The sequence below is a fragment of the Varanus komodoensis genome, unplaced genomic scaffold (assembly GCF_004798865.1).
Source record: "Varanus komodoensis strain SLA01 unplaced genomic scaffold, ASM479886v1 scaffold3, whole genome shotgun sequence".
Classification (NCBI taxonomy): domain Eukaryota; kingdom Metazoa; phylum Chordata; class Lepidosauria; order Squamata; family Varanidae; genus Varanus; species Varanus komodoensis.
The window spans coordinates 64762359-64787146 of NW_025335761.1; the positions used below are offsets into that span (position 1 = coordinate 64762359).

The following is a 24788-nucleotide window of genomic DNA, read 5'->3' on the forward strand; positions in this document are numbered from 1 at the left end:
GCGCCGGTGTCATGTTCTCCCACATTCAGCTTTTTAAAATCCTGTTATTTGTTTCTGGAATATGGAGAAATCAGCAAATTTTGGTAAATTCTTATAAAAATGTACTGAAAGGAAATTTCCACCCATCCTTATTCTGAATTAGGTAGGAGACAGACCCATGGGTAGAAAACTAGTGATTTGCAGTAAGTTGACAAGGATGTTCAGGGACAGGCTGGACGTGCACGTGGTGGGCATGTCGTGAGCGGAGCCGGCTGGTGCCGGAGGTCAGACTAGATGGCCCGGGAGGTCCCTTCTGACTCGCTCTGTTTCTATGTTTCTATGTCCTATTTCCAGTTGTTTAACAATGGCAACAACAAAATTATTGGGTTCAGACAACCTAATGACCCCAAATGAAGGGCTGAGTATGGGTTTGAGGTGGGTCGGTGCCAAACCATACATTGTTGTTGAAACATGGGCTATCGTATTGCTTGAATCCAGACAAGATAACAAGCCATGATGAGCATCCCACAGTTCATGACCCAACAACAAACCATGGACTCTCTTCATGGGTTGTTCAAGCCATGGCTTGTTATTTCAGCTGGGTTCAGACAATGCGATAACCCATGTTTCAACAAGAACCCATGATTCAGCAGCATCCCACACTCAGCCCTTGAGTGTAGGTTATTGTGTGAACCCCGACAGTGACTCTGCGCCTGCTTCACTGCGCTGCTAAATTAAGAGGGCGATGGGGGGAGAATACCCAGGAGTGGATTTTATGGGAAAGACTGTAAACTCAGTTCAGTTCTGACACTGAAAACACATTCCTGACCTCTAACGTGACCAGCACACCAGGGCTAAGGCAGGGGTCTCCAGTCTTTTTGGGCTGGCGGAAACATCTGGAATGTTGGGAGAACATCGTGTGTGCTCTTAAAAAATGGCTGCTGTGGGGGGATCCCGGCCTGTCATAAAATCACTGCTCCAGAGGGCAGAGCCGGTCATGAAGTGCTTATTTCCAGGCGGCTGCGAGAAAAGTAACTTGCCCAAATCTATGGCAGGGCAGGGGCTGAGGTCCAAAATGGAAAACAAAAAAACAAAAACCAGCAACAGCAGTCTCCTGAAACCCAAACGGTGCAGGAGAGCTTGCATTCAGTTTGCAGCATGCCAGGTTCTTGGTCATTTTTACAATGGAAAAATACTCAAGAAAATAAAATAAAATAAAATAAAATAAAATAAAATAAAAAAATAAAATAAAATAAAAGCAGAGCAGAGCCGAGCCGAGCCGAGCCGAGCCGAGCCGAGCCAAGCCAGGGGGGCAGAGGGCCTGTTGGGCATCCAGGGAAGAGCTGACGGGCAGCGCGATGGGAGCTGCCTGGCTTAGGGACCCTCAGGGGGTGCTGAGGCCAGCCGGGAGTGCGTGTGGGCGTGTGCCAGTGGCTGGTGTACATGGGCAACTACTGCACGTATACAAAAACCAGGGGTGCCGCACGGTGTAAGGGGACATGGCCAGACGGAAGTCGTGATACGCGCCTACGGATCAAATGGCTACGGATCCAAATGCGTGCGTGTCATCATCCCCGGCCAAATGTGGGGGGAGCATCCAAGGTTTTCTGCAGCAAACGAAGGCCTGCAGCCCTTAATTCAGCTTCCCTTTTGCACTGCGAGCCAGGAGCCCTTGACGGAGGCTGCGGCTGCTGCTCCAGACCAACCCTTCCCCTGCTTCGCCGCTCATCCCTTCCCGCCCGCCCCCCTCCCTCTGCCTGCGCCCCCTTCCTTGCTCCCTCCCCAGAGGCCTCTTCGCTCTGCTCCAGTAATCTCATCTCCCCCAAGCAACTCTTGGCATCCAGGCAGGAGGGAGGCCTGCTAATCGTTAATTGCAATCTGCGCGGCCCCCTCCCACACCAGCGTGCGCGGCGCCTCGGGTCCTTTGCCTCTTCAAGGTCATCTGAGCTAAGGGAGACTTTCCACGCCGAGCCTTAGAGGACCCCCTCCCACACACGGGCTCCCGGGATCCCCAGCGGCTTGGAAGAGGCCAAAGTGGGGGGCGGGTGTGCAGCTGAGCAGAATGCCGATGCTGCTAAAACACGGAATAGCCCGGCAAGCTGTTTCGCCTCCCTGGAAAGCTGCGAACCGACCCGCTCTTCGGAGCAGCTGTCTGAAAATGCTGATAATCCTCCAGAACGTGGAGCAAGCGGCTTGCAGCGGATGCTTTCAGATCTTACCGAGGCTGACGTCATGCCGAGTGCGCGATCTTGGGGAAATCATGTACCGCCCTGGCTCCCTCTCCCCGCTGCCGCACGTGCCTTCGGCCTTTCCATTCCTTATGTAACGGCAAAGGGTCCCAGGGCGCCCACTGGGCTCGCCTTTCCTGAAAGCAGGAAGCCTCTGTGCATAATGGCTACACGAACCTGGCACAGTGCATCCCACATTCTGATCCACAGCAGCTTTGCTTGCTCCTTAGCCAGAGAAAGGTTCCCAGAATGCCTTACAGAGCTTAAGGATATGACAGACGCTGCCCTCAGGTCCACGCAACAGAAAGTAGAGCGGCAAAGGGCAACTCGGGTCCCGGTTCTTAAAGTCAAAGTTCTTCTCTGGCAGAATCAAACTCCCCGCAGCTCTTCCTTCCTGGCAAAGGTGTGGCAAAGGTGTCCCTCCTGGGAGGCAGGGGGTGTCGTCTTCCAGGTGTCTTCCCACCCCTTGCTCCTCTGGCGGATGGCGGAGGCCAAAGCCAGCAGTCTTGGGAACGCTTGTGTTATGGTAGAGCAGCCAGATGTTCTGCTCTGCCCCAGAGAACCCCCAGCTGTCTGTCGAGCTCACGCAGAAGCCTGGAGAGCGAGTCCAAACCGCAAACTGGAGCGAATCCAGTGCCGCAAAATCTTGCAAAGGTGTGGTCCCAGGACAGGAAAGGGACAAAATGGAACAAGGTCCTTCTGGCAGGCAGGAAGCCCATCCGTGAAGATGGGCCATTGAAGGGGGTGTGATGGGGTGGCAGGACGAGGGCTGCATGCCGGAGACAGCGAGAGAGCAAGCAAGCAAAAGGGGGTGGTCTTTTCCTAGGGCGATGCAATTGCAATAGTTAATACCAAACATGGAGCAGCCACTGCAAGACACGCTGGGAGGGGGATTTACAGGTGATGGCACCAACTCCCCAGGGGCTCACCTGCAAGCACCTGTTCACAGGTGTGTGCCTGACGATGCAATTCTGTGCATGTCTGCTCAGGAATGAGTCAGCTGAGTTAATGGGTCTTACCCCAGTTCAGTGACTGGGTTCACACAACACAGCAAGCTACTCTGCATGGTTTGCAATCAAGGAGCTGTTATGTGATTGTGGTTTCCATCTTCCCCACTCGGTCCTTTTGTGGTTGGCACATTTCCCATCAGCCACTGCACCTGAAATTCAATCCCAAGCTGCATTGCTCCCTGCTCACATCACCTGCCTCTTCCTAGTTGCTCTGCAGGTCTGCTCCTAGGTTGGAGAAGCAGTGCAGCCTGGATGGCCAGAGTGACTCCCAGGGGAGCCGCTCTTCCCAGGGGACTCTATGGTAGCTGCATAGCAGGACCACAGGAATGACAATCCTGCTTTGGACAACATGCCAGGTCATGGTGCTGCAGGGGAGCCATGGAACAAGCCATTATTTCTTCCTCTGGTTTCTAAAGAACAGACTTACCATGGGGAAAGACCACGAATGGACATCACAACAGACCAGCAGTGGTAAAAACCCGCCATGTCGTGTTGTCTGAACCTGGCCAGGGCGCAGAGAACTGCACTTCCAGTCTGGAACAGAAACAACAGAAGCATGACTTTATTCCACGTTGAGAATTTCCCCTCCCCAGATCAAATTATACACCAGTATTGGAGTCTCAGTGACTGGTGGAAGCTACCCAGGAACTGCTTTTCAGCAGTTGCACCCGGCACCGGTATGGCTTGGAAGATCTCACCCCGGGCGCTTTCTGATAATTCTCCTCCCACCCCTGCAATGTTTTCCATGTTGTTTGTAGGGTGCGGGACGGAGGGGTGCAGGCACACGCCTGATAAGGTCATTTTAATTAGAGATGCAGCCCTTGATTAGCTCTCTGTCTTAATGCTGCCGTGGCCGTACATTAGCGGAGAAGAAAAGTGGCATTAAACCTTTCCGAGGAGGCAGGAGCAAGGCCGTTTTCCAGTCCATTAGATTGTGCCCTCAATCGCTGCCCCTCTCAGCACCAGGGCAAGGGCCCACTTCCGGGACTGGAGCAGAAAGAGCGATGCAACTCCAGCCAGAGCAGACGGGGGTGGGGTGGCTTTTGTCGCTGCCCCCCTTACTTTCTCCTAAGGAAAAAAAAAAAAAAATTGGGGTGGGGATGGGCGAGCAGAACAGACCCTCCAAAGGTTAAGGCGAATGTTGTCCTGGGGCAGGAGGGACGTCGGGGCAGATCTGCTGGGGGATGCGGGGGAATCTCCCTCCGTGGATGGTCTGAATGGGAGAGTGTCTGGTTTTCCATTGTGCAGCGTGGGCAACGGCCGACCGTGGAGACGCACAGAGCCCTTGGACCCATCAGAAGCTCCCTCTGCCCCGCCTACTCCAGCATAGGATGGTTGGAAGTGGGTGCCCTGAGCCCGGCATTGCCAAGCTGCCGTGTCCAGGGTCTCCAGTAGGAGTCTTAAAAACATAGAAACTGAATGAGTCAGAAGGGATCCCCGGGCCATCTAGTCTGACCCCTGGCTCCAGCCGGCTCCACTCACGGCATGCCTCCCATGTAGACGTCCAGCCTGTCCTTGAACACCCTCCCCGATGGGGCCTCAACCACCTCCCGGGGAAGCCCATTCCACACCCTCGGGGTCCTGACTGTCAGGAAGTGCTTCCTGGCATCCACCTTGAATCTTGATTCCCTGAGCTTTGCTCTGTTGGAGCGCATCCTGCCTTCCTCTGCAGGGGAGAACAGGTCTCTGCCCACCTCCGTGTGACACCCCCTCACACACCTGCATGTCGCCAACAGATCCCCTCTGAGTCTCCTCTTCTCCAGGCTGAAGAGACCCCGTTCCCTCAGTCTCACCTCATACGGCATCCCCTGCAAACCGGCCACCAACCTTGTGGCCCTGCGCTGCACCGATTCCAACCTGGCTATATCCTTCCTGTAATGAGGGGCCCAAAACTGAGCACAATACTCCAGTTGCGGGTGCACCAGAGTCGTGTAGAGTGGCAGTAACACCTCTCTCGAGCTAGAAAGCACGCTTCTGGCTATGCAACCAAGGGTGGCATTCGCCCTCTTGACCGCCGCATCACACGGATGGCTCATGTTCAGCCTGCAGTCGACCAGCACCCCGAGGTCCCTTTCACAAGTGCTGCTCTCCAGCCACTCATCCCCTAACCTGTACTTATGACACCCATTCCTATGCCCCAAGTGCAAGACCTTGCACTTATCCACACTGAACGCCATCCTGTTGTCTCCTGCCCACTTCCACAGCCTGTCCAGATCCTTTTGGATCTGGAGTACCTGCTCCTCAGTTGTGGCCACTGCCCCGGTATTAGTATCGTCTGTGAATTTGATCAGCAGACTGTTCACCCCTTCTTCCATGCCATTGATGCAAATATTAAACAGGATCAGAGCAAGAAACAGAGCGAGTCAGAAGGGGTCTCCTGGGCCATCTAGTCTGACCCCCGGCACCAGCCGGCTCTGCTCACGACAAGCCCACCATGTGCATGTCCAGCCTATCCTTGAACACCTTCACTGATGGGGCCTCAACAACCTCCCTAGGAAGCCCACTCCACACCCTCGGGGTCCTAACCATCAGGAATACTTCCTGGCATCCAAACTGGACGTTGATTCCTTGAGCTTTGCTCCACTGAGACACACCCTGCCTTCCTCTGCAGGGGAAACAGGTGTCTTCCCCAGCCCCACCTGGAGCTACCTGCACCAAAGCTGGGACCTTCCGTAGGCAACTCACTAGCTTTTCCACTGAGCCCATGGCTCCCCCGTCCTTCAGGAAACGTGGCCCTCCACCTTAAAAGTTTGCCTCCTCTTGTGATCTTTTTTAGAGACACCTTGTTGCTTTTTTTCTTTTCTTTTTATGGGAATGAGAGGTGAAAATTGCCCTTCTCTTACCACCATTTAAAAGCTTGGGTGGCTTCCCACTCAGCAGCACAAAAATCAACAGTGCTTTCTTTAATTTTAAAATACACAAGCAACTCAGTAGCAATCTCACTTTTAAGCAGCTCCTCATTAAAAACAAATATTAAAAGTTCCAGAAACCGGATGCCTTGGCAAACCTGCAAATTACAACTCCAAATGGAGCCCGATCTGAAACTATCAGCCTATCAATCCTAGAAGCATTTATTTGACACAGTGAAAAGTAGAAACCAAATATAATCGAATGACGAGCAGTGTTGATAGACAGGTGAAATAAACTTTGCCTCTCTCATCAGGATGCAGAATTCTCCAAACATTAATCAAACCAAGTGCAGCTGTATCAGCCTGGTGCGTGCGTTCCCCGTTTTGCTCTCCTGCGGGGAGACACACTCCTATCCAGTGGAGGAGCTAAACTCTCATCAAATCCCTCACCCACAATCAAATAAGCACAAGGGGCACCCTTCCATGTGCTGGACTGTGCATGAAACACAATGGCAGCGTTGTGTTCGAGCCAAGTGGCCTTTCCTTCATCCTTCCAACCAGAATCGCAAAGTGGCCATCAGGCAAGGTAAAGGCAACAGTTTCCCTGCACATAAAGTAAAGGTAAAGGCTTCCCCTTGACGTGAAGTCCAGTCATGCCTGACTCTCGGGGGCGGTGCTCATCTCCGTTTCCTGGCCGAGGGACCCAGCGTTTGTCCGCAGACGGTCTCCGTGGCCGTGTGGCCAGCATGACTGAACACCGAAGTGCACGGAACGCTGTTACCTGCCCGCCGAAGTGGTACCTTTTCATCTCCTTGCATTTGCATGCTTTCGAACTGCAAGGTTGGCAGGAGCTGGGACTGGACTTCAACAGGGAACTCGCCCGGTTGTGCAGATTTGAACCGGCGCCCTTTCGATCTACCAGCGCAGCAGCACAGCGGTTTAAACCACTGCGCCACCTGCACCCCTTCCCTGCACATACGTACATGCTAGTTGTTTGACTTGGGCCGGTGCTCATCTCCGTTGGCGAGCCGAAGAGCCAGCCCCGTCTGAAGAGGCTTCCGTGGGGATGTGGCCACAGGACTAAGCGCCGAGGTGCACGGAACGCTGTGCCTTTCCCGTCAAAGCGGCATCGATTTATCTACTCGCATTTGCATGTTTCGGGTTGCCAGGTAGGGTTGCTGACCCTGCTGTGCCTATTTGAACTGCTGACCTTCCGATCAACAGCCCAGCGGCTCAACAGTTTAACCCACTGCATGACCCGCATCCCCAGATTATTACTGTGGATCCCCCGGCAGGCACGGAAACATCCATCGGTGGCGGTGCTTGCGGAGTGCGGGATGCAGGCCAAGGCCGGGGGAGCTGTCGCTTGGGCCAAGGCGCTGCGTCCGCAGCATGTGGCGTCCCTTTTCCGCTGGCAGAGATCTCGCCGGAGGAGCTGAGCCGACCCTCAGCAGGGGGTCTTCCGCTTGTAGCAGTGTGCGTTCAAGGAGCTGAGAATAATTCCCAGAATTCCTCGGGAGAGATTTGCCTTCCCAGCAGGCCCCCGACAGGTGCCCTGCAGGTGTGTTAGGTTACGCCCTCCATCCTCCCCCCCCGGCACATCTGGAGGGCGGCAGGAGAAGGAAGGGTTGGGCCACGCGGTGGAGGAACAGTGGAAGGAAGCCCACTCCTTCTGACGGGAAAAGCCAAAGCGCAAGGCTGATTCACTCCCCGCAATGGACCCGGCTTTGGCGCTGTTCTTTGTATGCCTCTGAGTCCCCGGAATAGAAACCTCTCCCCTCCCCCACTGCCCCAGTCCCCAGAAAACCTCCTCCTCCTCGGCACCAGTGCGCCCGGTGCCCAATTTACATAATGTGGAAGCAACTGATTGCAAGGAGGAACCACTTATTGCCGGAATGAATCATCGGGCGGCCTCTGCTCGTCTGCCGCATCCTTGCCTTCCCCTCCCGCAATCAATCAGGCCACCGTGCAGGCGGAAAGAGGCTTCCCACTATGAGGGCGCAAAGCCCAGGAGCAATTTGCAGTGCTGAAGTTCTGCAGGTTCCAACTTGAACTATCCCGGACAAGCCTGGGCAGCGGCAGGAACGGTGCTGATCTTTTCCCTGGATGCCCAGGAAGGTGGGCTTCCACATGTTCTCTTGGGGCTCATGTGTGCTTTGAAGAGCACTTTACAACAGGTGCACCGATGTCTCCTAATGCCCAAAAGGAGTGTTCATTTAAGGCGCAAAGACGGAGCAGAGTCATAGAACAGCAGAACAGTAGAGCTGGAAGGGGCCATGGGGTCCAAAGCCCTGCTCAGCGCCTGACTCCCAGGTAGACCTTCCCTCTCAGAGGACTCTCCAGCTGCATCTTGGATGCCTCCAGGCTGAGAGAGCCCACGGCCTCCCGAGCTCATGGGTTCCATTGTCATCCTGCCCCAGTAGTCAGGATGGTTGTGGTTGTCATGTGCAGCCAAGTCATCAATGACTTTAGGCGGCCCTATGAATTATTAAAGCCACCCAAAATGTCTCACTGACAGCCCTGCTCAGCTCTTGCAAACTCAAGTCTGTGGCTTCCTTAATGGAGTCAATTCATCTCCTAGTTGGTCGTTCGTTCCTTCTCCCTTCAACTCTTCCTAGCATGATTGTCTTCTCTGGGAAGTGTCCGGCGTGGTGGTCTTCATAGCTAAGGAAAGAGTCATCCTTGCCTCTTTATTTCCCGAAAAGCTCTCTGAAGTGCCACATTCTCACAAGCAAATGAGTGCATTTGGGATGGGGGCGGGGCGTCAATGAGCCACCTGGCTAGATTTTCCTTTCTTGCATCCTAAGGCAAGAAATCTCTAGACAGAAGCCCAAACAGTTCCTTGCGTCGGTAGACAGAAAAGGTGCCGGCTTTGGAACTGCATGAAAGTCGGCCTTTGATTGTACGGGTGGCTGAGTGAGAAAGCTGATGCCCAGTATCTACAGTATCCCAGCAGATGGAGGATGGAGCGGGTTCAGTCTGTTTTGACAGCAGAACACCCACCGATGGGGGTGAAATCCCAGGTTTAAATGGCTGCCATAATGAAAGGAAACTCTTACTAATGCATCCGTTCTTGAGTTAAAGCGAGGAGCAAAGTAAAAGGTTCTGTTATTAGAAGCCAGCAAAAGAGATCCTTTTGCTCATGATACCTGTCGTTCCAATGACTTTAATCTTGGCAAGCACAATATGATTGATGAGGTCTTTGGTCCTGCCCAATTTTGGGCCAAAACATTCGCTGCAGGTTCAGAAAGATTGAAAAACCCACAGCGAGAGCTTGCTCCCATGTTAACAGGGCCGTCGTCATTGTCTCCCGAATTCTGGCAAAGTGGAGCTGGTCTGCTTTATTTGGGCTTGTTGAAAAGGCCAGTCCCTCGCTGGCTGTGAGAGTTTCTGCACAGCGATGCGAAGGCTGCTCAGGCCTGTTCAGCCCACAGCACCGAGTGCAGATTCGTCCCAAAGCTGGGTGCCGCCAGCACTCCGGAAAATCTCTCTTTGCTCACAAAGAATTCCGTAGGTTGTGGAAACTGGCCACGCTGGGTCACATGGCACATCAGAGAAGACATGGGGACACTAACATGTGTTTTGCATGCACATGGAGTAGGCTTAGAAGGCTTCAATCTTTGCCCGCCCCCCCCCCCCAACGGCTTTGATTTTTACACAGCCCCACATGTGAGATGCCGGTTGCTAGAAATTGCAGACCTGGGCAGAGAATATTGAGGGGGCGAAGGCGTATGTTCCATGAAGGGTCCTGAACGCATCCGCTGCGCTCGCCTTTGGGTAAAGAGGGAAACGACACAGAGACATATAGACACAGGGAATCAGAGCGAGTCAGAAGGGGGATCCCGGGCCACCTAGTCTGACCCCTGGCTGCAGCCGGCTCCGCTCACGACATGCCCACCACGTGCATGTCGAGCCTATCCTGGAACACCCTCACCGATGGGGCCTCAACCACCTCCCGTGGAAGCCCATTCCACTCCCTCGGGGTCAGGAAGCGCTTCCTGGAATCCAAATTGAACCTTGGCTCCCTGAGCTTTGCTCCGTTGGAGCACGTCCTGCCTTCCCCCATGTCTCTCCCCACCTCTGTGTGACACCCCCTCACATACCTGCATGTCGCCCACAGACCCCCTCGGAGTCTCCTCTTCTCCAGGCTGAAGAGACCCAGTTCCCTCAGTCTCGCCTCATACGGCGTCCCCTGCAAACCGGCCACCAACCTTGTGGCCCAGTTGATAGTTGCAATTTAAAGCAAGGCACAGTGTGACTTCAGGGATGCTTCAGGGACTCACGCCCCCTTCGAGCTCAACCCATTTGGTGCAATAACCTGCCTGGAATCCCAGTGGCCAGTCCTGGCATGGGTACCAGAATGACAGCGGTCTTGAACATGTGCAGAGTGCATGTTGGGGCACGAGCTTTTCTAACCTACAGCCCTCTCTTCCTTCCCACAGAGCCAGCTGTCTCAGGCGCTAAACGGGCTCTCCGACAGAGCGAAAGAAGCCAAAGAGTTCCTGGTGCAGCTACGGAACATGGTGCAGCAGATCCAGGTACGGGGTGGATGCCTCTAGCCAGGAAGAAGCAGGGCTCAAGGTGGGAGAAGGCTGGCACGAGGCACTCAGTGGCCAGCGATGGAGAGGTCTGGCCGGCCCTTGGCCACCAATCCACTGGGCTGCCCAGCACCCCTGAGAAGCCAGACTGGCTCTCTCTGCCCCCTCCACCCCCTGCCGTCCTCAGTTCTGGCCTGGAAGTGGTGACCTGCTTCTGGGGAGGAGAGAATTACCTCCAGGCAAACAAAAGGGGAATGTTTCTCCCCATTAATCCCTAAAAACACTCTGATATGGAACACCTCCATCACCAATGCAGGGGAGGAAACCAGAACGGGGCCCCGGCTGCTTCAGCACGGAAGGGCTAAGCCCAGTATTTTGAGCTGAGCCCAGAAATGGAGTGGCAGCCAGCCCAGAACCAGAAGCACTGGTCACAACAGCCCCTAAACTACCAAACGCACAGGATCAGGGCATCCAGAGCATGGCAGAGGGACTGGGAAGCGGGCGCTGCCTCTGTGCTCTTCTCGTCTTGCACAGCACTTAGATGCCAGTTCTGTGGGGTGGAGAATGCTCCGAGAGCTGCAAGAGCAGGGCGATTTGCCAAAATTTTCACCAGGTCTCTGAAAAATCCCGTCACTCTACAGATATGTCCTATGCTGCTTTTGAACCCTCAGAAGGAACCCCAAAGCAGCTCAGGTCAAAATAATCACCTAACAGTCGTTCGCATGCTCAAGTGAGCCCTTAGTTGTTTTTGTTTTTGAAACATGTGCATGTTTTCTTCTGGACTAGTAACTTTAACAAACACATTTGCAATGCTCTTGTTTGTTTGCTTGCTTGCTTGCTTGCTTGCTTGCTCGCTCGCTCGCTCGCTCGCTCACTCACTCGCTCTCCCAGGGCGATTCCCCAGACCTTTCTGAGGACTGCTGAGCTTACTTGCTTTTTCTAACGAATTTGTTGAATTTATATGATAGCGCACCTTCTGCCAAAACCCAGGTCTTCTTTTTGCCCCGCAAGTGCAAAGCAGCCCTCCCCAGCCCCGAGCCAGGTGGAACTACAGCTCCCAGCTCCCCTCGTCCAGCCAGGCTGGGAGTTGCAATCCCACACATCTGGAGACCTCTGGCTGAGCGAAGCTGCGAGCGCTTCTGTATTCACCGAAATAAAATTAACTCCTGAGACGAGTGTCGGGCTCAGTCAAGCCCCCTTTGGCAAACCTGCCGAGCTCTCGCTTCGCTTCCGGCTGCTCGTGCCTTATTCTGTCCCCCCATAAAATGCTGCTTCTTTCTCCTGCACAAACCTCTGGCTGACAGCACAACCGGGTGCAGCACCGCCTTTCAGGGGGTGGGCAGGAAATGTGGGGGCTGAACCCAAGGTAGGTGCAGGACGACTATTCTCATTGCAGACCTCCCCCCTCACAGCCCCCACGGGCTGATAACACCTCAGTAAATATGCTTGCGGGGTTAATGCCTAGCAACCCTCAGCTTTCAGCGGGACTGATTGGAAGTGCAGCTACTGCTGCTTTGCTTTGCAGCAACACAGGCTCGCCAAGCCCCGCTCCCCCATCCCCTTTCCAAGTGCGCTGGAGCATAATCCATCAAGCCAAGACACTGTTATTGCCAAATTAAAATCCCCCTTTCACCCCTCCCCCAGTCCAGCATACACTGCCTTGCCTTTAATCGCCACATTGCTTCGTTATCCCATTCCTTTCACAGCAACACGCTTCCCTGCCAGCTCCCTCGCCCCCTTTGCAGGCGCTTGATGTAAATAACCCCCCCCCCGGGACTCAGGCCCCCCCCTCCCGGGCCACCCCCAACAGAGTAGCTGCTGGAGATGGAGGCAAGCAAGAGTTTTAATTTCCAGAGAAGCCTCTGAAACACAGACAGGCCTGAGAGGGCAGATCATCAGGTATTTACAGCAGCTTTGCCCTGCTCTTCAGCCAAAATAATTTTTTTTTAAAAGTTCTCCATGAGGTTTGTGCAAATCAATAATGAGACCTTCCCTGCCCTCCAGCTTGCCATGCAAAGTCATGGCACAAAAGGAAAGGGGACTGGAACAGGAGAAATGCAGGGAAAGAAGGAAAATTCAGCACTAGTGCATAATTTGCAAGTCCCCAGAGATGTTTGCAATGGGGTGGGGAGACAAGCTCCCTGTGTTGCGCTTTCTCTCGCCCAGATACGGGTGGCAGTTGCTCTCCTGTACTTGCCACAATGGATGGCCGTCCTGAGGAACAGGGTTCCCCTTGTCCTCTGGCTGCTGGATGAGACCAGGACCTTCAGGGGCTCAGAAGCATCACCTGGATCCGTGTGCCTCTGAACTGCTACACCACAAGGGCCCGATTCCGTGAACACCCCAAATGGTAGCCCCTGGCATCTGACTAGACTGGGGCTAGTGGCTTGGACTTAGGCTAGTAAGGCCCAGTTCAGGCCAGAAACTCCGGATGAGTCATGGACGGCGTCACCAAAAAGAGAACACCAGTTTGCTGAACATCACCGTTGGCTGTCTTATCGGGATAGATACAAATTCAGAAATCGTTTGTTTATTTATTTCATTTATATACCGCCCCATAGCCAAGGCTGTCTGGGTGGTTAACAAAGGTTAAAATTAAACAAACGTGTGAAAGATGCACATGGAACAATTCAATTCAAAGAAAGAAACCATCATGACAATTGCTATTGCTCAGCACAGAAGCCGAATAACTGAAATTTAAACTGAACGGCAGTCCATCCTGCCATGGGGGACCAGGTCTCCTGATCAGGGCTCACTGTCGGTGGTGCCTTCAAGCCCCCCCCCCCCCGCACTGATTTTGCCCCCTCATAGTTCTTTGACCTCACACCAGGCATGGGCTGTGCAGCTTATAACTGGAGGACACCCTCAGGCCAGCTACTGTTGCCTGCCAGCTCTCCAAAACAGAGGACTGTTGCCTGCAGAGCAGCCCTGGGCAGAGAGAAGGCATTTCAAGATGCTGGGGAAGAGGACTCGGTTCCCAGTTGGGCCCAGTGCATGTCGGACCCGAGCTTCAAAACTTCCTGCGGGGGTCCAGCAACTGAGACCTGCCAGTCACGGAGCTGAAGAGAAATCGCGTTCTGGGCTTCGGAAGGTGGTTTTAAAACTGCCTCTGAAAAGGTCTCCTAAAATAATCGGAACTCTCTGGATTTTAATGAAAAGCAAGCAATGTTTTCTGGGCATCTGGAGAAGAGAGCTCTCCCTGTAGGTCTGTGGCGGACACATTCCGCTTTCTTTGCATTTCTTCTCTGCCAAGGAGGACACCTGGCCCCTTGTCCCCCACTAGCTCTTGGGTCTTGGAGTCTAAAATCAGGCACAGGAGAGGCAGAAGCCAAGTTTTCATCCTTCCCTGGTGGGTGGGGGTTCGGCTCCCCCCTCCACAGTCTCTGGCTCAGGAGAGCAAAGGTGCCCAGGGAAGAGGGGAAGGTGGGAGCTGGCTGGGGATTTCACTGCTCACCCAGCCGACAAGGCTGATGGGGCACTGCGTCGGGCTGCCCTGTGGCTGCGGCTGTGGCTGATGGGTGTTTTGCCTGGCAGGAGAACAGCGTGGAGTTCGAGGCCTGCCTGGTGGCCCAGTGCGACGCGCTGATTGACGCGCTGAACCGGAGGAAAGCCCAGCTGCTCTCGCGAGTCAACAAGGAGCACGAGCACAAGCTGAAGGTTGGTGGGGGGCCCGGTCACGCGTGCAACGGCCCTGTCGGCTGGGCAGGATGGAGTCTGTAGTCCCAGTGCATCTGGGCGGCCTGGCCGGGGAGACTTGTATAGGAAACGGGGATGCCGAATGTCCCTTGCCGGGAAGAGCTGACCGATGGGGTGGCTTCTTCATTTCTCAGGCGATTTCTAAAATGGTGACAGGGACTCAAAGCCCATGAGCCACTGCAGCAGGTTGCAGGTCGATGGACTCCCCTCTGACTGTGTCACACATGGCCACACCGTCTGCGCCAGGGCAGGGATCGTGTGACACGAGGTCGTCTCTCCTGCCCTTGGCCGGGCCTGGGCTGCCCCTTTTCCTTCCTTCGGTAACATCTCCCTTCCCCGTGGCCAGTTTGGCCAGCAAAGCTCCAGGCATCGGGGCTGCTGGACCTCTTTCTGCCCGAGGACCAGAGTCATTTCCGGAAAGTTCTTGGGGGCCGGAGGGGTGTGTCGGGGGGGGGTGGAAGCCGGGGCAAAGAGACGAGGCCAGAACGCAGAAGCAATGCCAGTGCATTTTATCTGGGCGATCCCTTTTCCAGTCTGTGAGCCTCAGGGAGCCGTTTCAGTCTTTTTGGGGGAGCTGCCCAGCATTCGGGGGCTGGGCAATGGGGGTTTTGCTCCCTTGCCTTTTTGCAAGCAGGTGGGGTTCTGCTTTGGGTTTCCCTCCTTCTGAAACTGGACTTACTTAACCTCTAGAGGTGCGGGGGGGTGTTGGGGAAGGCGTTGCGGGACGGTTGCTTCGTATCTCTTGGGCCTGCGAGAATATCAACCAGGTTATGCCGCTGTGGACAGGAATCCGCGACGGCCAGTGGCTTGCAGGGAGCCCCCAGTTCAATTCCGAGCAACTCTGGGCAGGGCGAATGGAGAAGAGAGTCTCTACACGGTAGAGGCAGCGGCTGCCGGTCAGAGTCAGCAGTACTGGGCTGACTCAACGGGAGGCAGGTGCTCATGTCGTTTGCTCTGAATACTTTTCCTAACGCCAGCCTTCCTCAGTCTGGACCCTCCAGCTCCCAGCACTCCTGCTCACTGACAATGCTGACTGGGGCTGATGGGAGCTGAAGCCCAAGGACATCGGGGCGGGGGAGGGCAACACGCAGAGCAAAGATCCCCTTTGTTTTGAAACGCACTGCAAGACCAGCTTTGATGCGGTTCCGCAGGCACCGTGCGTGTGCTCATGTGTGTGCATATTTGCGCAAGCACCTGAGCAGCCTGTGGAGACCATGATCCTGGGCGTCAGAATAGAATATTGCAAGTAGGCAAGACCCCAACAGCTCAGAGGATGCCCCCAAGACGGCAGAACAGGTCTGCTCGTTCTTGGGAGACGCTTGCCTCCACCCACTCTTTGGCGGGCCTGCTTTGCCCGTCTGGCCCCGGACCCCCTCCCTGGAGCTGGACTCCCCAGGCCCCCTGCTCCTCCCCCGGCCTGCCCCCCTTGCTTGAATCTCTGCAGCGAGCCCGTAGGTCGAGGGCTGGGATGGGCTGGGGAAGATACAGCAGGCAGGCCTGGGAGGGAGGGGCCTGGGAATCGCTATGGCGACCGTTGCCATAGGAACGCCACAGGATGATGGAGCAGAGGGGTGACCTTGGGGGTGGGGCCGCCCTGCTGGGGGACGGAGATGCATGGCTGCTCGAGGGGAGGGTGCGTGGGTCGGAGCATCGATCGAAGGAGGCCGGCTGGCAGCGGAGGGCGTGTGGCCTCTCCACAGGCCGTGGCAGTGGCACCTCTGCATGGCGGACGGGCAAGAGCCCCGAGTTGGGCCTTTCCCGGGGATGTGAGGGGGCAGCCGCAGGGTGCTGCCCTCTTGCCCGCTCACCCGCCCCCGTCCCTGCACACGCGGAGGCATCGGCCGCAGCCTGCCGGGCCGGGAGAGGGCACCCCATCCGCCCGTCGGTGGTGCATGAAGCATTGGAGGGCCGCCAGCATCTCCAGAGCAGGACACAGCTGACCGGGAAGGCCCCGTGGGGACGGCAGGGCAGGGCAGGGCTCGCCTCCAGGCGCCCCGGGTCGCTCGCTGCCCCTGCAGCCAGGTTCCCCCAAGCACACGTGGAGAGGTGGCAGCGAAGGTGGGCTGACGCGGGACCCCCGGCCCTCGCAGCCCCCAGTGCAGCGGCAGGAAATCAGCCGGTGGCTCTGCGTGACCCTGGAGCTCTCCCGTGGGGCAGAGGAGGGGGCCCTTGGGCTCCAGGAGGGACGGCCCCCCATGCCTCATTCCAGGCGCCGCATAGCGTGGACGATGGCCGTGTGTCAGAATCCCGGAATCTCAATTTGAGAAGAGGGAAGAAAACTCGGGTTCGTGGGAAAGACCAAGCGCCCAGACCATCTGAGGCTTTATTGTTTTACCCCAAGGTTCCTGCGGTACTCGCGATAATGCATGCATTACCCGGCAGGCAGAGATGAACCCTGCTGCAAAGCTTCAATACCATTACAGGGCATTTTATAGGTACACAGGTACAGGGCAACTGTTGACAGAATGCAGAGATTACAACAAGATTCTGAGGTCATCACATGCAGAACAGATAAAGGAATGTCAGTCAATCACACTGTAACAATGAGTGTGCAATATTTCTAATTGTCTGCATTGACTCTCTAGTTGAGCAACTTGAACCCATCTCCAGGTCTGCTCAGACATGCAAATTCAAGCTACTAGAAACTATTCATGATAAGCTCAGACTCTAAACATTCTGCATGATCAGGACGCATGAAGCCCTCTGGGCTATCAAAAGATTGTAAACTGAATTCCAACAATGACTATTTACAACGTATATTTGGACTAAGTGGCTTTTCTACTGTAGCCCATAGCTAAAAGTGAGAGAAAGGGGGGGGGGATGCCATTTTAAACAGTGACAGCTGAGTTTTGAGAAGGAAGACAGGATTTGATCCCACAATGCAAATGCACACAGGAGTAATGCTTTTCAGACAGGATCTATCCAAATTCTCCCACCACGTGCCGGCTGGGCATGATGGGAGGGGCAGCCCAGCGCCTCTGGAAGGCCCAGCTTGGCGAGGTGGCATGTGTCTTCCCACCGAAGTGGCATTTCCTTGCCAAGGTCAAGGTGATGGCTCCCGGCCCCCCTTTCCAGACGAAAAGGAGGCGGTGCTGGTGGCCCAGGCTGGATTAGAGACGTTTCCTGCCACCCACCGCTCCTCTCCAGCGCAGGGACGGCTCCTCGCACGGGAACAGACCTTCTGGCAGCAGTCCTGTCCAGCTCCGCAGCCCTGTGCCGGGGGAACCAGGCAGTGGGATTCCAGCACGGATCATTCCCTTCCTTGCGCCTGTGCACAAAGCCCCTTGAAGCTGCAGGCACTGGTTAAATTGCGGGGAGGTTGTGGGGGAGGCAAGAGGGGTGGCGAACCCCCCCCCCACGAGGGGCAGGCAGTGCTCGGGATGCCGCTCCCTCCAGCCCGGAGCAGTTCTGCCACGAAGCTGAAGGGTTTAATCTCCCATTCAAGATGAACATTTATTTATTCATTCCATTTCTATGCTGATTAAATTTCTCTGGGCAGCTCGCAGCAATTAAATCCATAAAATACAGGATAAGATGCACCATAAAAGTTTAAACCACAGTATAAAGAGGAAATCAAACCTAAAATAAAGCCCTGCAGCAATGCAAAGATTTAAGATATTGTAGCGGATTTAAACCAACTGAAACTGAAAAGCTAAAAGGCCCGGGAAGGCAGGGAGGTCTTCACCTGATGCCGGAAAGAGTATTGCACAGGTGCCAGACAAGCCTCTTGGGGAACCACAAGCACCAAGAAGGGCATTTTTGCTCTGCTTTGTATTCCGTTAGGGCCAGCTCAGAACACAGAAACGTAGAAACACGGAAACAGAGCAAGTCAGAAGGGGTCTTCTGGGCCATCTAGTCTGACCCCCAGCTCCAGCCGGCTCCACTCACAACATGCCCACCATGTGCATGTCCAGCCTATCCTTGAATGCCCTCACTGATGGGGCTTCACCACCTCCCGTGGAAGCCCACTCCATACCCTCGGGGTCCTAACCGTCAGGAAGTACTTCCTGGCATCCACCCTAAATCTTGGTTCCCGGAGCTTTGCTCCATTGGACGCATCCTGCCCAACTCCACAGGGGAAAAAAGGTCCTGACCCGCCTGTGCGTGGCACCCCCTCGCATACCTGTACGCTGCTAACAGGTCCCCTCGGAGTCTCCTCCTCTCCAGGCAGAAAAGGCCCAGCTCTCTACTCCTTAAGTGATGGTTGCTGGAAAAATCCATTTCCATCCAGTTCATTTAACTTTTACATCTATATCCTGCCTTTTTTCCTACAAGGCGCCCAGTGCGGCCTACACCCCCTGCCCCCCCAGACCCTGTGAATCTGTGACTGGCCTAAGTCACCCAAAGCCACGGCTGTGAATTACTGCACCTCCCCGAGGGCTGCCGCTAAGCGCCCAGTAAAGGGCGGGCAGATGGCATCCACACCCCTGCTAGGAAAACCGGGCCGGGCCGTGTCCCCGTGCGCCCGGGCAGATCACGGACCCCAGCAAAGCCGTTGCAATCTGGTGGGAGGCGCCCTTGGAGTGCATGACCTTGCCACAGCGGGGGCAGAGCGCTGGGCCAGGGCACTCCTGGCCTGCTCAGCGCGGCTCTTCCTGAGCTCCGGGCAAACTCAAGACCAACAAGAAAGACCAACTGACACATGCATGTGGGGTCTCTCACACCCACCAGCCTGCATTTCCTCTTCCTTATTTCCGGGCATTTTCCCCATTCTTGCCGCTATCCATTGCAGTTTTGTGTCATTTCTGCTCCCAGGGAAAGATCCAGGGCGCCCCTGTCTGTCTTTCTGCCAGCCCAGGGTCTTCCTCTGGCACCACTTTTAAACCTTCTGGCCCAGCTGTCCTCACCGTCCAGCTTTAACCCCCATAGCCTGCGACTGGGAATACATTCTCCTGGATGATCTTGGCTTTGCTCTCCAGGGAAACATCCTAAACTTGATTATCTTTTCCAGTTCCTTCACTGCAGCCCTTCCAAGCCTCGTTTTTTCCCAGATTTCTTGGCTGCAGCCTCCCTTTGAATTGATGACCGAGCCTACGTAGACAGCATCTTTTATTTTTATGCATTTATTATGATCACATTCCATTTATACCCCACCATTTCCCTCTTGTGAGGAAGCCAAAGGAGCTTGGAGAGCTCCATTTCATCCTCACAACAACCCTGTGAGGTAGGCTAGACGGACCCAAAGCGCCCCCCCCCCCCCCCCCCCCCCCCCCCCCCCCCCCCCGGCCGCGGGGGGGGGGGGGGCGGGCCCCCCCCCCCCCCCCCCCCCCCCCCCCGTGAGCTTCATGGCTGAGTGGGGATTAGAGTGAGGTCCAGGTCCGGTCTCACCTCCACGCCACTTCAGCATCTTCTGCAGTTTATACTCCGCTGCCCTGCGTCACCTTGGTTCAATTGCAAATATTGTCGGGCTCTTTGTAATTCCACACCTGCTATTTACTGGAGAAGGAAGGGGAATACAACCATGGAGAGACCATTCTGGAACGAGAGAGCAATGAAATGCTGGCTTCATACCTCAGTTTGATCTTCAGTGTTCCTCTTGGCACTGACCCCATGATCATGTTTTGTTACTGGCAGAGACCCCGAATCAGCTGCACAGCGACCCTCGGACTTTCCCGTCTTTTCTGACCTTAGCGGTGATCTGAACTGCTGGAGGACATTATTTCTGCTTTCTGCTGCAGTGAAAAATATTTTGGGGTGGTTTGGTCTTGCATGGAGAATTAAGACTTAATAGCCTTACAAAAGAGTTTGATTGACTGATCGATCGATCGATCAATTGATTGATTTCTAGTCTGCTCCATTAGCTATGTGCAGGTTACAACAGTAAAACCATGTAAAAAGAACTATAAAACCCACAAAAATCAAATGACAAAAAGACAATAAAAGCATACCCTACCTCATCTTAACAGAACTTATTTATTTATTTAATACTTATTTAGAACCTTTTTATCCAGTCCTATACAAACCAATTGTCTCAGGACATCTTACAATATAATGGAAATAAACAATAAATATAAACAATCCACAACTACAATAACAAAATAAAATGCAACTGAGGATATTAATCTTAATTCCATACATGGCACACTACATCCTATTTAAATACTGTGCTCCTAGAAGGGAACATCGGTTTGCGGGTACCAGCCAACTCCAATGCCTGGATTTTTGGATTTTCCTTGGGGCACTTCAAAGTTTATCACTGTGCCATTGCTTACTGGCGATTACCTCCACTGAAATAAAAATATTTCCAGCACCATTGGCTATGCTGGCTGGGGCTGATGGGAGTTGTAGTGTACCTCTTGCCACAGAGCCAGAGCTGTGATGGAAAAGAGGACAGACTTCAGATCACACAGACAATCCTTTCAAGACAATTAAAACACTCCACAAACTTACTCAAAGGAAATTAAAGGTAATTGGTCACAGTCTGATATTTGACCTTGTGGCAGAGAAGAATGATCTGCAGTTGCTTGGAGGTTTTGGAATTTGTTTGGGGGGGAAAAGCCCATGCATTCGTGTAAAGACACTCTGGTTGGTGAGAGAAAAATGCTGGATTCTCACATTTCTGCTGCTGCCTGATGTTTTGGCTGCTACGGGGGTCCTGAGCATACAGTGCTTATACACTTATAATAGCAAAGGGACCCTGCCTCGCACAGAACAGGCCATACATGGACGCAGGGAAGACAAAAACGCTTATTGTTATGCATTCATTTGGAGAAAAGTGGACAAAAGTGCTTAAGAGTGCTTTTTATTTTCCCAACATTTTAACAGTTAATCAGTTTTATCACTGATATTATCATTGTTTCTCAGATGCGGCGTGTTGTGTTTTGCTTGTTGTATGTGGTTGTTCTGTTTTTTGTTTCTTGTTTTTTGTAAGCTGTCCAGAGACATTTAGGATTGGATGGCATATGAAAACGCTAAATAAATATATAAATAAATAAACACAAATGAAATAATAAATACAAACATAGAAACAAATTCTCAAAATTTGAGGCAACACAGAAACATAGAAACAGAGCAAGTCAGAAGGGGTCTCCCGGGCCATCTAGTCTGACCTCCGGCACCAGCTGGCTCCGCTCATGACATGCAACCAGAAACCAAAACCAGCAGTTTTGTCTGTACTTTCTCTGCAATTCCTCACTGAAATTAAGGTGAAAGCGCCTTCTCTGATCCTAGCCCTAAGAAGCTGCAACAGCAGGGGGTTGGAGCTAATGGCCTTCTTGGCCCCTCCAGCTCTACTATTCTAGGAGTCTATGATTCTCTGAGATTTAGAAAGCACTTTGCGCATGCTCAGAGGCCCTCTGGACGGCTGAGGGTGGCAGAGTTGGAGGAGCAGGGGCCATGAATCAGTCCTGGCACAGCCGAGCCATTCCCTGGTCTCCCGCACAGCCAGGAAAGGGCGCCTCTGTGTGCAAAGGGGCCTTTAAGATGGGTCACAACGTGGATCGGCTCTCTGTGCCCTCGAAGCCTCTTCCGGAGCGCACCTGCGAGAAAGCCGGCCTGCGCTCGGTGGCTCGCACAGATGGGGCACTGCACAGCAGATGGTGCCTCCTTCGATAATATTCTGAAAGCGTCAACAGGGGATTTCTGGAGAAAGCCGGAACTTCGGCTTAAGCCGTAAAGAAGATAAGGAGATAAAAGATGTTTCTCTCCCAGCCCCATATTCACGATCTTGCATTCCAGCAACGCTCTCGCCTCCTAGAAGAGCATTCCTGGAGAGACGTAACAACGGAAGCCGGAGTCAAGCGCCCAGGGCTTTGGCTGCCCTTCTCTGGGGCACTGGTTTCACAGTGGGCTTTCCATGAGTCGGAGACGAGGCGGCTCAGTCTGGTTCAGCAAAGGGCCTTTGGAACAGCCAACTGGAGAATCAGTGGAAAATGTAGGGCCAGAAGCTGAGTTTCCGACTGAACTGGATTTGGCCAAATATTCACTGGAGTTACCCTTTGCCCATTCAGTTCTTGAACGAAAAGTTTACAAAACTCGACTGCTTTATGATCTGATGGTAACTCATTGATGATGTTGACTTGCACTGGCTTCGGATATGAAAATCATGAGCTCCTCATTGTCAAAGATGGCAAGTATCACATGCCATCTTGCGTGCCGGTCAAATCTATGACAGGCATGTCACGAGTGGAGCCGGCAGGAGCCAGGGGTCAGACTCACTCTGTTTCTATGTTTCATATGTGCCCGCCCGCCCCTTGAGATCAGCGGGAGAGGCCCTTCTCCAGGAACCCTCTGTGAAGGAAATTAGGAGGGTGAGTACCCGGAGGAGGGCCTTCTCTGCGGTGGCACCTAAGTTATGGAATGCGCTCCCCAGAGAGGTCCGCCTGGCACCGTCATTATTTGTTTTTCGGCGCCAGGCAAAGACCTTTTTATTCAAGCGTCATTTTAACTGTTAATAGTATTTATTTATTTTATCTTTTGGCCAGGGCAACTTATTTTATATTGTTAACTTGTTTTATATTGTTAATTTATTGTATTTTAATTGATTTATTTGTAAGCCACCCCGAGGCTTCGGCAAATGGGGCGGCATAGAAATTTTCTAAATAAATAAATAAATAAATAAATAAATAAATAAGTTTCTATGATAAACAAATGGTGTATGGCACCTGACTTCCAGGACAACCCAGAGTTGCCCTGGAAGCTTATCCGGGGTCCCTCGTTGCCATCTGCCATTGGCAGGAAAACATTTTGCCTTGTTCTAGGAGGCTATAGTTGATACAGGCAGATAGAGGAGTCATACGCCCCAACCTGTGCGAATCTTGCCCAGCCGCAGAGGCAGCCCGGCCTTTGGCTTGGCAGAGAGTCGCAACTGCTTTGCACCACGGAGGTTGGTTCTCTTGGACCCGGCAAGATGGCTGAGCCCTGGCTGAGTGGGCCACTCTGGCCAACCGTTACTCTATTGCTTGATGTTGCTCTGGTTTAAACGCGGTAAGGTTGGTAGAGCACCCCTCGGCATCCAGGCTGGGGAAATCGAGCTCGCAAACACCCACTGCACCTGTCCAGGTGACTCAGTCTTCAATCTATCTTGGGCTGTTTCATCCGCGATCTAACATGGGTCTTCCATGCAGCAAAGGGGCCCGAATTGGCCGTCCCAGACTGGACCACCCCAGCTTCTTTGCTGGAGCAGCATATCCTCGTGGGAAAGGAAAGGTGTTGTGAGTGTCGCAATGGAGCTCAGGGACAGTGGGCAATTCGGAAGGCAGGTGGCCCGGCCAGTGGTCCAGCCAACAAGCCCATGCCCAGGTGGTGCCTTCACACCCCCCAAGGGAGAACAGCTCGTCCCGGCACCTTCTGGCCAGCTTCCAGTCGGTCGGCTTCTTTGGCTAGAGCGGGGCAAAGCTGAAGCAGCAGGGAAGTCTGGCTTGGAGAGGCCGAAGCAGCACCTTGTGGGGCGAGGGGGTGCCTCCCTCTTTCACCTATCTGGAACGCAGGACGGTCCCACCACCTGCCCGGGGAAGCATCTGCCAAACAGGAGATCACCGGAGCGGCAAGAGACGAGCAGGTCCTGGACTCTCCTGTGAACGTTGGAGGGGTCCTCCTTGCTTCAGCTGGATCGCATCCATGCTGCAATTCTCCTCCTCCGTGTCTTGGCGTGTCGGAGGTGTTTCAGCGGGAGAAGGTGTGGGAGGGTCGGGGGGCCAGATGGGGCATCCCAGGGCCACAATGCACAACGCCCCAGCTCTTGGGGACCAGGCAAGTCCAGACCTGAGGCTGGAATCGGTGCAGTGCAGGGCCACTAGGAGGGTGGCTGGTTCGCAGGGGAAGCCATTGAGGAGAGACTGAGGCAGCTGGGTCTCTTCAGCTTTGAGAGGAGGAGACTCCGAGGGGACCTGTGAGCGACATGCGGGTACCGGAGGGGGTGCCACGCAGAGGTGGGTCATAACCATTTCCCCCTGCAGAGGAAGGCAGGACGCGCTCCAAGGAGCAAAGCTCAGGGAACCAAGATTTAGGGTGGATGCCAGGAAGCACTTCCTGACGGTTAGGACCCTAGGTCATGGAATGGGCTTCCACAGGAGGTGGTTGAGGCCCCATCGCTGAGGGTGTTCAAGGATAGGCTGGACATGCACCTGGTGGGCATGTCGTGAGCGGAGCCGGCTGGAACCGGGGGTCAGACTAGATGCCCTGGGAGGCCCCTTCTGACTCACTCTGTTTTTCTGTTTCTCTGTTTCTGCTCAAGCTTAGATGTTTCAAGCTCAAGTTTCTGATGATTGATATTGTTTTTAGTTTTCCTTTGTTTTAGGGCTATTTTGAATAAAACTTATAAAAAAAAAGCTTAGAGTAGATCCACTGGACGCCACATGACCTAAGTTAGTCGTGACTAAATTCCGTATCTGTTTATTTATTTACTGTTCCGTTTATAGCCTGCCTTTTCCCCCCTTCTTGCAAGAAGCTCAGAGCAGCCAGCCGTGAGCCTCATGGCCAAGCAGGACGAGAACTGGACCTCCTGAGCCGCAGTCCAGGGCTCTAATACTGGGCCACACTGGCTGTTCC

General features: G+C 53.9%; 1 protein-coding gene across 1 annotated transcript in view; it reads left to right on the forward strand.

Annotated features, from left to right (window-relative positions):
• TRIM9 (tripartite motif containing 9) overlaps window positions 1-24788 on the forward strand; it is a gene marked incomplete at its 5' end in the record, with an annotated part of 61475 nt that overhangs the window by 16226 nt on the left and 20461 nt on the right. The window contains 2 exons of the mRNA XM_044436272.1: window positions 10509-10604; window positions 14139-14261. Of these exons, the coding sequence (XP_044292207.1) occupies window positions 10509-10604; window positions 14139-14261 (219 nt within the window). The remainder of the gene's footprint in view (window positions 1-10508; window positions 10605-14138; window positions 14262-24788) is intronic.